At 46.6% G+C, this 13,684-nt stretch overlaps 1 protein-coding gene and 1 pseudogene across 1 annotated transcript; one reads left to right on the top strand and one right to left on the bottom strand.

The window, feature by feature from the left end:
* Positions 1-3,982: 3,982 nt before the first annotated feature.
* LOC136484806 (dirigent protein 21-like) lies at positions 3,983-4,699 on the bottom strand. The gene has a single exon (XM_066481761.1). The coding sequence runs from the start codon at positions 4,626-4,628 to the stop codon at positions 4,095-4,097; it is 534 nt and encodes a 177-aa protein (XP_066337858.1). The 5' UTR covers positions 4,629-4,699; the 3' UTR covers positions 3,983-4,094.
* A 7,508-nt stretch (positions 4,700-12,207) lies between these two features.
* Positions 12,208-13,183, top strand: LOC136484807 (dirigent protein 21-like; annotated as a pseudogene).
* Positions 13,184-13,684: the final 501 nt, after the last annotated feature.

Consider the following 13,684-nt stretch of genomic DNA (forward strand, 5'->3'; position numbering starts at 1 on the left):
CTACATCTGATTGGTGTGCTATCAAGTTGCTCCATGCTGTTCGGGTCAGAGTGCTGATCTTGGGCTGTACGTTGGGGGTCTTGATACACACATGACAGATGAGGTTGGCAAGTTTTCAAGGCTTTTCTTTGACCCTGCTATAAGATTTATTCTTCATATTCTAGCAGGCTTAGGGACTAAGTGGCTACACTTCACCTGGCGGTGAATGTAGTGCTTCTTTTCTGACTTACCCTCCTTATTGACTAAAGAGTCTAAGTGACTACACTTCGCCTAATGTGGAGAATTTTAAAATTTCATCTTGAGCCCCTTACATCCTTCTGGTAAGCCTTACTTGGTTAAGTCCGAGGTCGGCTGGTTAGTTAAAAAGCTCGACAGTTGTGTTCACAGCTCGGCTGGATGGTTAAACAGCTCAGCGGTTGTCTTCACAGCTCGGCTGGATGGTCAAACAGGTTGGCAGGCATTTTCACTGCCCAAATTACCAGCCAAGCTGGTCGGCTTTCATATTCACTGTTCGGTTCGTCAACTAAAGCAGGTCGGCTTCATGATAAACTGCTCGGACTTAATCAAGACGGCGTCGCCAAGCGGATACATGACGCTCGGGGGCTACCTGTGGGGGATATGACCCCCGGTATCCAGAGGACAAGACATGGACCCACAAGATCAAGGCGTGAGGCGTACGACACTGGTCGGCGTGCACCGCAAGGCTATAAGAAGATGTGATTTATTAGACATTATAATAGTACCAAATAGGATATTTTCCATGTAACCCTACCCCTCCAAAGTATATAAGGAGGGGCAGTGGTCCCCAAGTCGTCATCCCAATCTCATACACAATCAATACAAATTAACAGAGCACAAGACGTAAGGTTTTACGCTATCTTGACGGCTTGAACTTGTATAAATCTTATGTCTTGTGTCTCTGTTACCATCCGGTTCCTGATCACGTGCATCTTTATCGATCAATCTACCATCGTGGGTAGCCCCTCGGTAGACTGCCGAGCAACTTTTGTCGACACTTATTGTGATGAGTATAAAAATTGCCAAGCGATGGACAAACGACGCTGGTGATCAATATGATCAGCTCAAACTGATGAAGGACATGAGAACATCAAGAAGGAAATGATCCGTGCTGATGCTGCAACGAACTGGTCAACTGTATATTAAGAGTGTGGCTAATAATACAAACTGTTGTTGGCTATCAACCTAGCTATACAGTAGTTAGCTATTAGAACATATTTGATCATTAATACATAATTTGCTTTTTTCTCTTTTTTAAAATTCATACATCAACTGGCTGTAAACTTATAGTCCACTTCTCTTCTCTCTTAATCATCTTATAATCCAGTCATAATTTTTTACTATACTTTAAGGTTATTTTCTAAGATCACAGTCTCTGCTCTAGTTGATGGACTAGTCTATCTAATATAATATTATAAACCAAAATGTTTCTTTTATCTTTCGTCGCTCATAGCCATAGAGCCACCACCCTCCTGCACAGTCTCTGTCTCTTTCTTTATATGACGAAATCAGGACCAAGCTCTGGCCAGGGATTGAGCCACGTCGCCTCCAATTTCTCACCCGTCGGATCATGATGGGATCATCCAACTGCAGAGCAAATGAGCTTGCACTTTTCTAGAGCCTTCTTCCCCACGGCCCGGCTCGACGAAACGCTGGCTCCCGTCCTCGCGATGCACACGAACCGTCCGCCGTAGAGCCGCCACCCTCCTGCACAGTCTGCATCCGCCGCCTGTCTTACCCTCCTCTTCCGCTGTTGTACCCCCACGCCTGCTCCGCCGCTGGCCTGGCGCGTGCGGCCGTGCGGGCTCCGCCGCTACCGGCCAGGCGCACAGCAGAGAGTCCACGAAGACACGGAGAAGGCGTGGACTAGGTGCGTGGCCATCGGCAGGGGCGGATCTGGGCCCTCGCGGAGGCGTTGCCACCTCGCCTGGCTCGGAGACGACGCTTCTCAGTGCCGCAGCTATATGCCGCAGTGGTGTCCGCGGCGCGTCCAAGGAGCCAAGGTAGAGGACGTGCCCCCTGTGTGCGGTGCGCGACGGAGCTTCGATGAGGGAGTACCTGGCCACCTACATCGGCGTTAAGGTTCCCCGGCAGCACCCACCACCATCTTGGACTACGGACTGGACGTTAACACGATAGGGCCCATGTGGTATTCGACGAAATGCCCATGAGGTAAACGGCACATCCTTGTCTCCAACTCTCCATATGTGTATGCCATAAATAAATGCTTGTCCGGACTGTGCCTGTGATCTTGTTTGCATTGCATTACTGTTTCTAGCCAAACCTCTTTGATAGTCACTGTGATGATGCATGGTGCGTCTGTCATGAATGGTTAATCTGGGGAATGTCAACAAACTGATCCTGCTGCTTCTTACCTATTTGCTTTTCTAATCAGTTCAGGTAGCAGTGATTACACTAGCATGGGAGAGTAATCAAATATGTGATAGTCTAAAAAAATCAGTAAATAAGAAATTGTTGATAGGTAGACTAGCTTCACATATTTAATATAGAGAGCTAGTATGGGTGACGATAAGCAAGTGCGAGATGATAGAGCTTTCATGGTTGCTAGCCCTTTTGGTTTGTTTGTAAAGATGACCAACCCTGAAGAATGATTGGCGTGATAAAGGAGCATGGGGCTCAGCTACAGTTAAACTCATCTTTTACAACACATGAATCATAACTTGCAATTTTTACATGCCGAGATGACAGAAGGATCAATAACATGGCCATAAGTTTTCTTTAATTGAATACCTCTGGAAATACTTGAATATGAATGAAAACAAGCTGATATTTTTCATAATTTGTTTTGTTTAGTGATTCTTTCATTTGAATGTTGCTCTGAGTGGTTATCTCCCTGGGTGGATTATCTTTTTCCTTAGTATCTACTTTTGGACTCATACAATAAATAGTTATACTTGCACTTCTCCATGACCACGAGGGTATTCAGAATTAAATGCTGACACAGCTTCTCACATTATGCAACTGCAGGTGAACTCTCATCTTACAACCATGGCCTATTTTCAACAGTTGATTGTAACCCAATTCTAAGGTTTCCTTTTCCTAATTTGTAACCTATTGCCTTCAGATGACAGTCCGAAGCAAATGCATGCTTATGTACATGTGAACTATGAGAAAAAAAAATTATGCAATCTACGGTGCATTTGCCCCTTCTTTTGTGCAATTTATTTATATGATAATACAAAAAGCAGTGCTGACAACTAGCAGAGTTTATCAAGTTTCAAAGTTAAAGAAATACCTTATGCTTTATTGGCTGCTTTCTCTGTAAGATATATGTTTATGTTTAGTGTAATATTATTTCCCTGTTTGCCTCTAAAACAGACATGTTCGTAAAGACTTTATTCCAACCTGAATACGGGTTTAGTTAATGCATATGCTAGAAAAAGGCAGTGAGCGTGATAGAAAAAGCAGTGAGGGGATGCTAGAAAAGGCAGCGAGCAGAACGAGTTTGAGGCTGACGGTCCATATTAATCATTTTTCATAAATCATGCTTACATTATTATATATAGAGAAATCATCTTGTAAATAACATCCATGTACAATCACGTACTCCTATGTGCTTTCTGTATCAAGCGTCAAGGAACTGCACTCCATGCACTTCCATGCACTATATCTATATGCTGATATCAACATTGTACGCATGATGTATATTCAAGTATCTTAGTATGGTAATTTGTAACATCTTAGTTCTAAGCTTTCCTACAGACTTTCACATACAAATATTGATGCATGTAAAGGTTGTACCCCCAACAAACCTTGATCTTATCGATACAATTTGGAAAATACAAATGGGCTTAAGGCTGATAAAATGTCAACAGCCTAATTCAAGTGTGATATATAATACAAAATACAAAGGGCTGGTGTGCTCCATAAAGTGCGTGGCAAAGCCGCGCCGGTGTTTCTAGTGAAACATTATTACGGGAATAGAAAACAAAAGGGACAGTGATGGGTGTTTCTAGTGAAACATTATTACGGGAGTAGAAAACAAAAGGGACAGTGATGGTCACACGCTCACACCACAATGACGCTTGAAAAAGGAACTCCTAACATACTGCTCCCTACACGCGCAGGTGCATGTCGATCTTGACCACGGCGTTCTTGGTGGTGGAGTTGAAGTAGTGCGTCGTGAGCAGAGCGTAACCGGTGGCTCCACGGAACCTGCCGGCTCCGCCAATGACCGCCAGCTCCCTGACCTCGTCAAAGAAGGCGTCCCTTCCATTGACGACGAGGTAGCTGCCGTTGTTCTTCCCCGCCGTGAACACTATGTTGAGGGAGAATATGACCGCCAGCTCCTGCTGATCCGCGAAGGGGTAGGACCCCTGCGCGCGCCCCACTGCCGGCGACGCCGCGTCGGGACCCTCCGTCAGTGGGTCGTCGATCACGTGTATGTCGCCGAAGTGGGTGTTGGGGTCTCCTGGCAGCGGCATCGTGCCCCTCGCCACACGCACCCCTGTTGCCGGGCTCCCTGCTGTTGCCGTCACAATGTCGTGCATGTAGAACCGGAGGTGCGTGGTGGCGGCGGCGGCGGTGGCGAGCGCCACGGAGATAAGTATCAGTTGGAGCTGCACGGTGCTAAGCTTGCTTTTGGCCATGGTGTGATAAGGGAGACAAGGACAAAGGGGCTGCACGGTGCTAAGCTTGCTTTTGGCCTCGTCAGTTGGAGTAGCTACTTGAACCGTGGAACGCAGCATGTGCTTATATAATTCTTCGGTGAACAACACGAGAGGCTGCAGGTCCCTGCTGGAATAGACTTTTAGGGCTCCCGATTTGAGGGTTTTAGTTTTCGATTAGACCAAGAAGGCTATAACAATACAATACAAGTATGAGCTTGCCTAAACGTTAATTTTATTATAAAGCGTATCGAACACCAGGATCCGTTACCGAAACATTAATAACAAGCCTGAAAGCCCATAGAATTTGACAATATCAGCGTGAACATTGAGGGCCTGTTTGGCAGGGCTCCACCCTGGCTCCGGCTCTGGCTCGAGGAGCCTTGCCAAATATTTTCCCGGAGAAACCATTTTTCAGTAAAAAACAGAGAAGCTAAATTGTGGCTCCTCCAAAACGGCTCTGGCTCCTCTGGAGGAGCCCCTCAAGAGGAGCCGTGCCAAACACACCCTGAGTCTCATTCTTCCATTGGTTCCAAAGACGTTTGACTGTCAGTTCCAATATGAACACGCCACGATTCATTTCTCACATAACCAAAAAAATTCCCGGTTCGGGGTAAGTGTAAACGCTACTCTTTTTTTTAGTGAGCGCACTTTGGCATGTATTTCATTAAGGGAAGCTGGAAACGAGTACAACAACGGGCTGGCCTGACGGCGAGCAGCCAGCATACCAGGACGCGACACACCCGGAACAAAAAACAGAAAAACACGGCTGAACAAAGGGACCTATTACAAAACATGTAGTGCGACGGGAATGGATTGCGAAGTCAGCCGTTCCGGGCTATGTGTTCCAACAACGCCGTCACCTGCATCTGCCTTCTTTCGAACGTTCGCTTGTTTCTCTCCTTCTAGAGGTTCCAGGTAACAAGCAGAACGAGGGAGTCAAACGACCTGGACATGCCTGGCGGAACCAAAGTTCGTGCTCAGAGCCACCAGTGTTGCAGGCGTGCGTGGAAACCGGAGCAAAATGAGAGGCTAAAGTCTAGGCGTGCGTGTAATCCGGAGGAAGTCAAATGCCATCATATATATTGTCGTCGATGGTCGACATCAATTGCACTGTGCAACCGAGCCGGTTGTATCTGGGACCGCGTAAATTACCCTGGCCTTTTGGGTATAGCTTATCTGACAAGCGCTTCTCAGATAAGCTGCATAAATAGAGTAAAAGCGACGGTCAAAATAAGCTGGTCTAATCCAGTTTATGCTTTTTAGTACAAATAGGAGCTGTGGGAATAAGCGTGGCCAGAATAAGCTGCTGAAAAGTTTAACGTTTGGCTGTTGATTTCAGCTTATTTTTGCCATAAGCAGCTTATAAGCTGTACCAAACAGGCCCAATATATAAAGACATCCAAAATATTTGGCAAATTTTGCTATGGGACACTGGACAAAAGTATAATTGGCCATTTCAAACCGCAAACGCTGGAATTTGCTAGGTACCATTACAAATTCATGGTTCTTTGCCGAGATACACCGCATCGATTATTTTATTCATTTCTCAGTATTTGGGGCATCTCACATGGGCAAAATGATGGGAGAAAATAGGGAGTACGTGAGCCCTCATCTCGCCAAGGCGAAATGTGAGTACGTAAGTCCTCATCTCGCCACAACGAAATGAGGACAGCACATGTCTTCCTGCTTCTAGACACGCCTTTTCGTCAAGGTGATGGAAAGGTGCGGTAGAGGCCGGCTTGTGCCCGGCTCGGTCTCTTTTCGCCACGGCTAAAGGAACGGCTCGGCTGAGTTCAGTGCCGCCCGGGAAGAGGGCACAACCGATTCGGGCTATTCGCTGGGGCGAATAGGGGTGGTTAACAGTTTGATTGGTTGTTTCCTGCAGGTTTCGCCATGGGAGGAGCCGACTGTCTTCGCATGGCCGACAGTTTCTGTCCGCCAGGGGCCCACAATGTCGGTCGAAAGGGTGACATGGGGCAGAGCCGGTCGGATCACTCCCGGCTGGTGTCAACTGAGGAAGGTGGGACTCCGAATGGCGAACAAGCCCCAGCGATGGGGAATATTCCTCGAATTTGTAGCAGTTGTAAGGGCATTTTGTATCCCACGAAAAGCCTACGGGCATGTATAAATAGCCCCCGCCAGAGGGATTGTAAGGGAAGGAGGATTAATGATACCCTTCATCCTGTTTTGCTTTAGTTCCGTTTCAGTCACTTCTTGTGCTTGATTTTGCTCGAGTTGTAACCGGTGTTCGAAGGCCTCCGGCCTAGAACAACATTGGCGCCCACCGTGGTTGTTGCTCGAGCTTATCATGCCACCCAAAAACAAAGCGACGAAGCTACCAGCGGACAGGGCAGAAGCATCCAAGGCGGCTGCTTTCATTGCTACAGGGACAGCCGTGCGAGATGGCACGGCAACAGAGGAACCACTAGCTCCCTAGGTGATGGGAGACAGCATGACGCCTCCCTTCGGTCGAGAGGAAACGCCCGAAGGAGTGGCTAGAAGTCCAGCTCAATCAAGATGGAAATGAAGTGCCATAAGAAGATGAAGGCGGCGAGATCACCGAACAAGCTAGAAACATGAAGATGCTGAATCAGTATGAGCACGACATCCTCAGACTCCAGAATGAAAAGGAGTAGCTGCTCACCTGCATCTGCCTTCTTTCGAACGTTCGCTTGTTTCTCTCCTTCTAGAGGTTCCAGGTAACAAGCAGAACGAGGGAGTCAAACGACCTGGACATGCCTGGCGGAACCAAAGTTCGTGCTCGGAGCCACCAGTGTTGCAGGCGTGCGTGGAAACCGGAGCAAAATGAGAGGCTAAAGTCTAGGCGTGCGTGGAATCCGGAGGAAGTCAAATGCCATCATATATATTGTCGTCGATGGTCGACATCAATTGCACTGTGCAACCGAGCCGGTTGTATCTGGGACCGCGTAAATTACCCTGGCCTTTTGGGTATAGCTTATCTGAGAAGCGCTTCTTAGATAAGCTGCACAAATAGAGTAAAAGCGACGGTCAAAATAAGCTGGTCTAATCTAATTTATGCTTTTTAGTACAAATAGGAGCTGTGGGAATAAATGTGGCCAGAATAAGCTGCTGAAAAGTTTGACGTTTGGCTGTTGATTTTAGCTTATTTTGACCATAAGCAGCTTATAAGCTGTACCAAACAGGCCCAATATATAAAGACATCCAAAATATTTGGCAACTTTTGCTATGGGACACTGGACAAAAGTATAATTGGCCATTTCAAACCGCAAACGGTGGAATTTGCTAGGTACCATTACAAATTCATGGTTCTTTGCCGACATACACCGCATCGATTATTTTATTCATTTCTCAGTGTCTGGGGCATCTCGCATGGGCAAAATGATGGGAGAAAATGGGGAGTACGTGAGCCCTCATCTCGCCAAGGCGAAATGTGAGTACGTAAGTCCTCATCTCGCCACAACGAAATGAGGACAGCACATGTCTTCCTGCTTCTAGACACGCTTTTTCGTCAAGGTGATGGAAAGGTGCGGTAGAGGCCGGCTTGTGCCCGGCTCGGTCTCTTTTCGCCGCGGCTAAAGGAACGGCTCGGCTGAGTTCGGTGCCGCCCGGGAAGAGGGCACAACCGATTCGGGCTATTCGCTGGGGCGAATAGGGGTTAACAGTTTGATTGGTTGTTTCCTGCAGGTTTCGCCATGGGAGGAGCCGACTGTCTTCGCATGGCCGACAGTTTCTGTCCGCCAGGGGCCCACAATGTCGGTCGAAAGGGTGACATGGGGCAGAGCCGGTCGGATCACTCCCGGCTGGTGTCAACTGAGGAAGGTGGGACTCCGAATGGCGAACAAGCCCCAGCGATGGGGAATATTCCTCGAATTTGTAGCAGTTGTAAGGGCATTTTGTATCCCACGAAAAGCCTACGGGCATGTATAAATAGCCCCCGCCAGAGGGATTGTAAGGGAAGGAGGATTAATGATACCGTTCGTCCTGTTTTGCTTTAGTTCCGTTTCAGTCACTTCTTGTGCTTGATTTCGCTCGAGTTGTAACCGGTGTTCGAAGGCCTCCGGCCTAGAACAACATTGGCGCCCACCGTGGTTGTTGCTCGAGCTTATCATGCCACCCAAAAACAAAGCGACGAAGCTACCAGCGGACAGGGCAGAAGCATCCAAGGCGGCTGCTTTCATTGCTACAGGGACAGCCGTGCGAGATGGCACGGCAACAGAGGAACCACTAGCTCCCTAGGTGATGGGAGACAGCATGACGCCTCCCTTCGATCGAGAGGAAACACCGAAGGAGTGGCTAGAAGTCCAGCTCAATCAAGATGGAAATGAAGTGCCATAAGAAGATGAAGGCGGCGAGATCACCGAACAAGCTAGAAACATGAAGATGCTGAATCAGTATCAGCACGACATCCTCAGACTCCAGAATGAAAAGGAGTAGCTGCTCACCTGCATCTGCCTTCTTTCGAACGTTCGCTTGTTTCTCTCCTTCTAGAGGTTCCAGGTAACAAGCAGAACGAGGGAGTCAAACGACCTGGACATGCCTGGCGGAACCAAAGTTCGTGCTCGGAGCCACCAGTGTCGCAGGCGTGCGTGGAAACCGGAGCAAAATGAGAGGCTAAAGTCAGGCGTGCGTGGAAACCGGAGGAAGTCAAATGCCATCATGTATTTTGTCGTCGATGGTCGACATCAATTGCAGTGTGCACCGAGCCGGTTGTATCTGGGACAACGTAAATTATCCTTTTAATGGTTGTTAGGTACAGCTTATCTGGAACTGCACAAATAAAGTAAAAGCGACGATCAAAATAAGTTGGTTTGATTCAATTTTTGCTTTTAGTACAAATGAGAGCTGTGGGAATAAGCGTGACCAGAATAAGCTGCTGAAAAGCATGGCGTTTGACTGTTGATTTTAGCTTATTTTGGCCATAACTAGCTTATAAGCTGTACCAAACAGGCCCAATATATAAAGTCATCCAAAATATTTGGCAAATTTTGCTATGGGACACTGGACAAAAGTATAATTGGCCGGTTCACACCGCAAACGGCGAAATTTGCTAGGTACCGTTACAAATTCATGGTTCTTTGCCGAGACACACCGCGTCAATTATTTTTTTCATTTCTCAGTGTTTGGGGCAGGCCCCACCTCTGGGCTCCCCACGTGGCTCGATCGCCGCCCTGGCTTCTCGCATGGGCGAAATGATGGGAGAAAAATGGGGCGTACGTGAGTCCTCATCTCGCTAAGGCGAAATGAGAGTACGTAAGTCCTCATCTCGCCGTAACGAAATGAGGACAGCACATGTTGCCCTGCTTCTAGACACGTCTTTTCGTCAAGATGATGGAAAGGTGCGGTAAAGGCCGGCTTGTGCCCGGCTCGATCTCTTTTCACCCCGGCTAAAAGGAACGGCTCGGCTGAGTTCGGTGCCGCCCGGGAAGAGGGCACAACCGATTCAGGCTATTCGCTCGAGCGAATAGGGGTTAACTGTTTGATTGTTTGTTTCCTGCAGGTTTCGCCATGGGAGGAGCCAACTGTCTTCGCATGGCCGACAGTTTATGTCCACCATAATACATTAATGATTATTATATTAAGTGTTAGTGTACTACATCCATAATACATTAATAATGTTGTGTTACACTATGTTAGATTTGGGACAATCGCTGTCATATGTTGGGAGTATTTGTGATGATTTCTATGTTAATATAATATACCGTTTATTTGAATTGCGACAATTATCTCAACACCAACACGCACAAAAGCCATGTGCTGGATATGTATGTAATGATTGGTTGCCTCCTAATTCCTATCCATGCTAAGACTGCGTTGGGTTACCCTAGATTTGAACCAGGAACTATTCCAACTTTTCAAAACTATACAAATTAGTGAACCAATTCCAACTGGAATCATTCTAGGGGCTCAATCCAGAGCAATCAAACGAGCCCTTAGCCATGACCCAACTTAGACCGGCCCGACCAGCTGTGTTATTATTTGATTTGTCGTCTAAGTTTATCCTAGCTAGATTTGGTTGTAATTAGTTGCCTGACTTGCATTGAGTTTAATTTTGTTGTTGCGGTGGCGAGTATAAATAACACTAGCCAAGCAATGGACAGAGGTTCGATATGATCACCTCAAAAACTAATGAAGGACTCTGGACATGAGAAGGAAATGGTGCTGATGCTGCTGCAGCGGACTGGTCAACCATATACCAAGAGTATGGCTAATAATTCAGCCTGTTAGTGGCTGTATGTATATTATATTTACAATCTGTCTACCAGCATATCTATATAGAAGTTGGCTATTAGGATATATTTCATTATTAATACATGGTTTACTTTTTTCTCTCACAAAGTTTTTTGAAGCTCGTACATTAATTAGCTATAAACTTAGGATCCATTTCTCCTCCTTCTCCTCAATCAACATAGAACAACTTACAACTTTTTACTATACTTTAAGGCTATTTTCTAAGATCATAGTCTGCTCTGGTTGATGGACTAGTCTGTCTCTAACCAAATATTATAGAGCCGAATGTTTCTTTGTCTTTCATCAACCGTCTAATAGGGATCTAACGGACTCAATCTCACTCATGTCTGTACAAATTGGAGTAGTGTGTCCAAACATGGTGTAGAGTCCAATTCAAAAATGAGTTGGAATACAAAGTGTTTCTATAGTTGACCACTCTCATGTCCGTATGAGTTAAGTATGTGTTCAAGCATGTGTAGAGTCTGATCCTAATGAAACACATGGCACGATTATTGATAAATCTCTAAACCTTCCATGCTTATACGAGTTAAAGCAGCAAGTGTCCAGGCAAGAGTTCATTTCATAAATGAATTGAAACACATGACATGATGGCTAGTCGTCCCGGTATAACTACACAACAATTGCAACGTACGGCTACATAGTATACTAATTAGAAGTTCTAGACATTATTGTAATTTAATTCCAAAGCATCACAGAAAATAGACCCTGTGCGGTTCAGGCAATCATCGTCCAAGCTCCAGAAAGTAGAAAGCGATAGAATGGGTTCACTCACCTTCGTCGTTCCTGCTCTTAAAGTTAAGTCCATATCCCATCGGATATTTGGAGTTTTGGACACATGTATGAAGTATGAAATATAGATGAAAAAAATAACTAATTGCACAGATTGTGTCTAATTTGCGAGATTAATCTTTTAAACCTAATTAGGCCATGATTTGACAATATGGTGCTACAGGAAAGCTACAGATGCTAATGATGGATTAATTAGGCTTAATAAATTCTTCTCGCGGAGTATCGAGAACTTCTGTAATTTATTTTATTATTACTATCCGAACACTCCCATATAACACCTCGATGTAACAGCTGATGTGACACGCCAAAACTTTATACCCTAATTTAAATAAGGCCCGAAAAGATATCGAGGAAAGGAAGGGCAGAAGCTAATACAGCATGTGCCCCTACTATTACTTTCTAGACTAGCGCGCTTCTAGAGCAGCTCCACAACAATAAAAGGGACAGTCATGGTCAACCTCCGTTTTGTGCTTGTACTGCAGGTTGGTCTATAAATTCTGCTCAACAAAAGAGAATAATAGTTAGTTCAGGACTGAGTTCTCACATCCCTGCTGTACTGTGCTCATCGATCAGCTCCTCCGCCCTCCATCGTGCCAAGGCGCGCGGCCAACATGAAGCACGGCAACGGCATGCTGCTCCAGCTAGCACTACTCATCTCTCTGTCGCTCGCTGGCGTCATCGTCGGCGGAAGCGCCCCTACGAGCACGCACCTCCGGTTCTACTTGCACGACCTCGTGACGCCATATCAGGGGGCTCCGGCGACGGCGGTACGCGTGGCCAGGGGCGCGACGCCGCTGCCGACGGCCCCGAACCTCCGGTTCGGGGACATGTTCGTTATCGACGACGTGCTGACGGAAGGGCCCGACGCGGCGTCCCGTGCCGTGGGACGCGCGCAGGGGTCCTACGTGTTCGCGTCGCAGACGGAGCTGGCGCCGCTGCTCTGCGTCAACATGGTGCTCACGGCGGGGCCTCACAACGGCAGCACGGTCGCCGTGCTGGGCAGGGACATCATCCTTGACAAGGTCGACGTCAGGGAGCTCCCCGTCGTCGGCGGCACCGGCACGTTGCGCGGCGGACCGGGTATGGCGAGTTCAGGACCCACACCTTGAACGCCACCGACGGCAACGCCGTGCTCAAGATTGACATGTACCTGAGCCTGAGCGTGTAGCAGGCCTGTTTGGGGATTGATGGTGTAGATTTCTACCTGCCCTGACCAAACGACTTTGCCTGGGCCACTGAACCCAACAGACCCGTACTACGTACATCTCTATCTCTACACCTTTACCTGATAATAATCTACACTTCTATATACCTAATAATAAAAAGGCAAAATTTCCGCTGTATTTTTTTTTCTGCCTCTTCCTCCCCGATCACCAGCTCGGTCTCGGTCTCGTTGCCAACAGAGATTAGAAGTAAGGAAGAGAATAGAAAGACATATAGGGTTCCAGATGTAAAGATACTAGAGTAAAAGAAAATGTGGGAGTGCCTTAATAGTTTTTGAAATATATCAGGGTTCCTGATGCAAAATGTCCAGATCCGAGTGGGCCTCTCCTGGTGGCCTTCTTTTTCAACCTGGGTTGAATCATTGCGGTTGGGCCGGCTTCGTTGTGGGCTGAACCAAGCCTATGCAAGCCTTTTTCCTTGTGCAAGTCTTTTTTTTCTTTTCTTTCGTTTTTCTCTTTTTCTATAAAAATAAAGATATTGGAAAATTCACCAAAATCATAAAAATGTCAAATCAGTTTTGCGGCACAACCAAATATTTCATGAACCGGAAACTTCGCAAATTATTACCTAATGAAATCTTACAAACGTATTTATGTAATTCCTCGACCTGGGATGAATCCTTGCAGTTGGGCTGGCTTCGTTGTGGGCTAGACCAAGCCTATGCAAGCATTTTTTTCTTTTATTTCGTTTTTCTCTTTTTTATAAAAACAGAGATATTGTAAAATTCGCCAAAATCATAGAAAAATCATAAAAATGCCAAACCAGTTTTGCGGCACAACTAAATATTTAAT

The sequence above is a fragment of the Miscanthus floridulus genome, chromosome 10 (assembly GCF_019320115.1).
Source record: "Miscanthus floridulus cultivar M001 chromosome 10, ASM1932011v1, whole genome shotgun sequence".
Taxonomy (NCBI): domain Eukaryota; kingdom Viridiplantae; phylum Streptophyta; class Magnoliopsida; order Poales; family Poaceae; genus Miscanthus; species Miscanthus floridulus.

Bases quoted from the DNA above. Each gene is read 5' to 3' on its own strand.
- LOC136484806 (XM_066481761.1), bottom strand. From the start codon at position 4,628: ATGGCCAAAAGCAAGCTTAGCACCGTGCAGCTCCAACTGATACTTATC.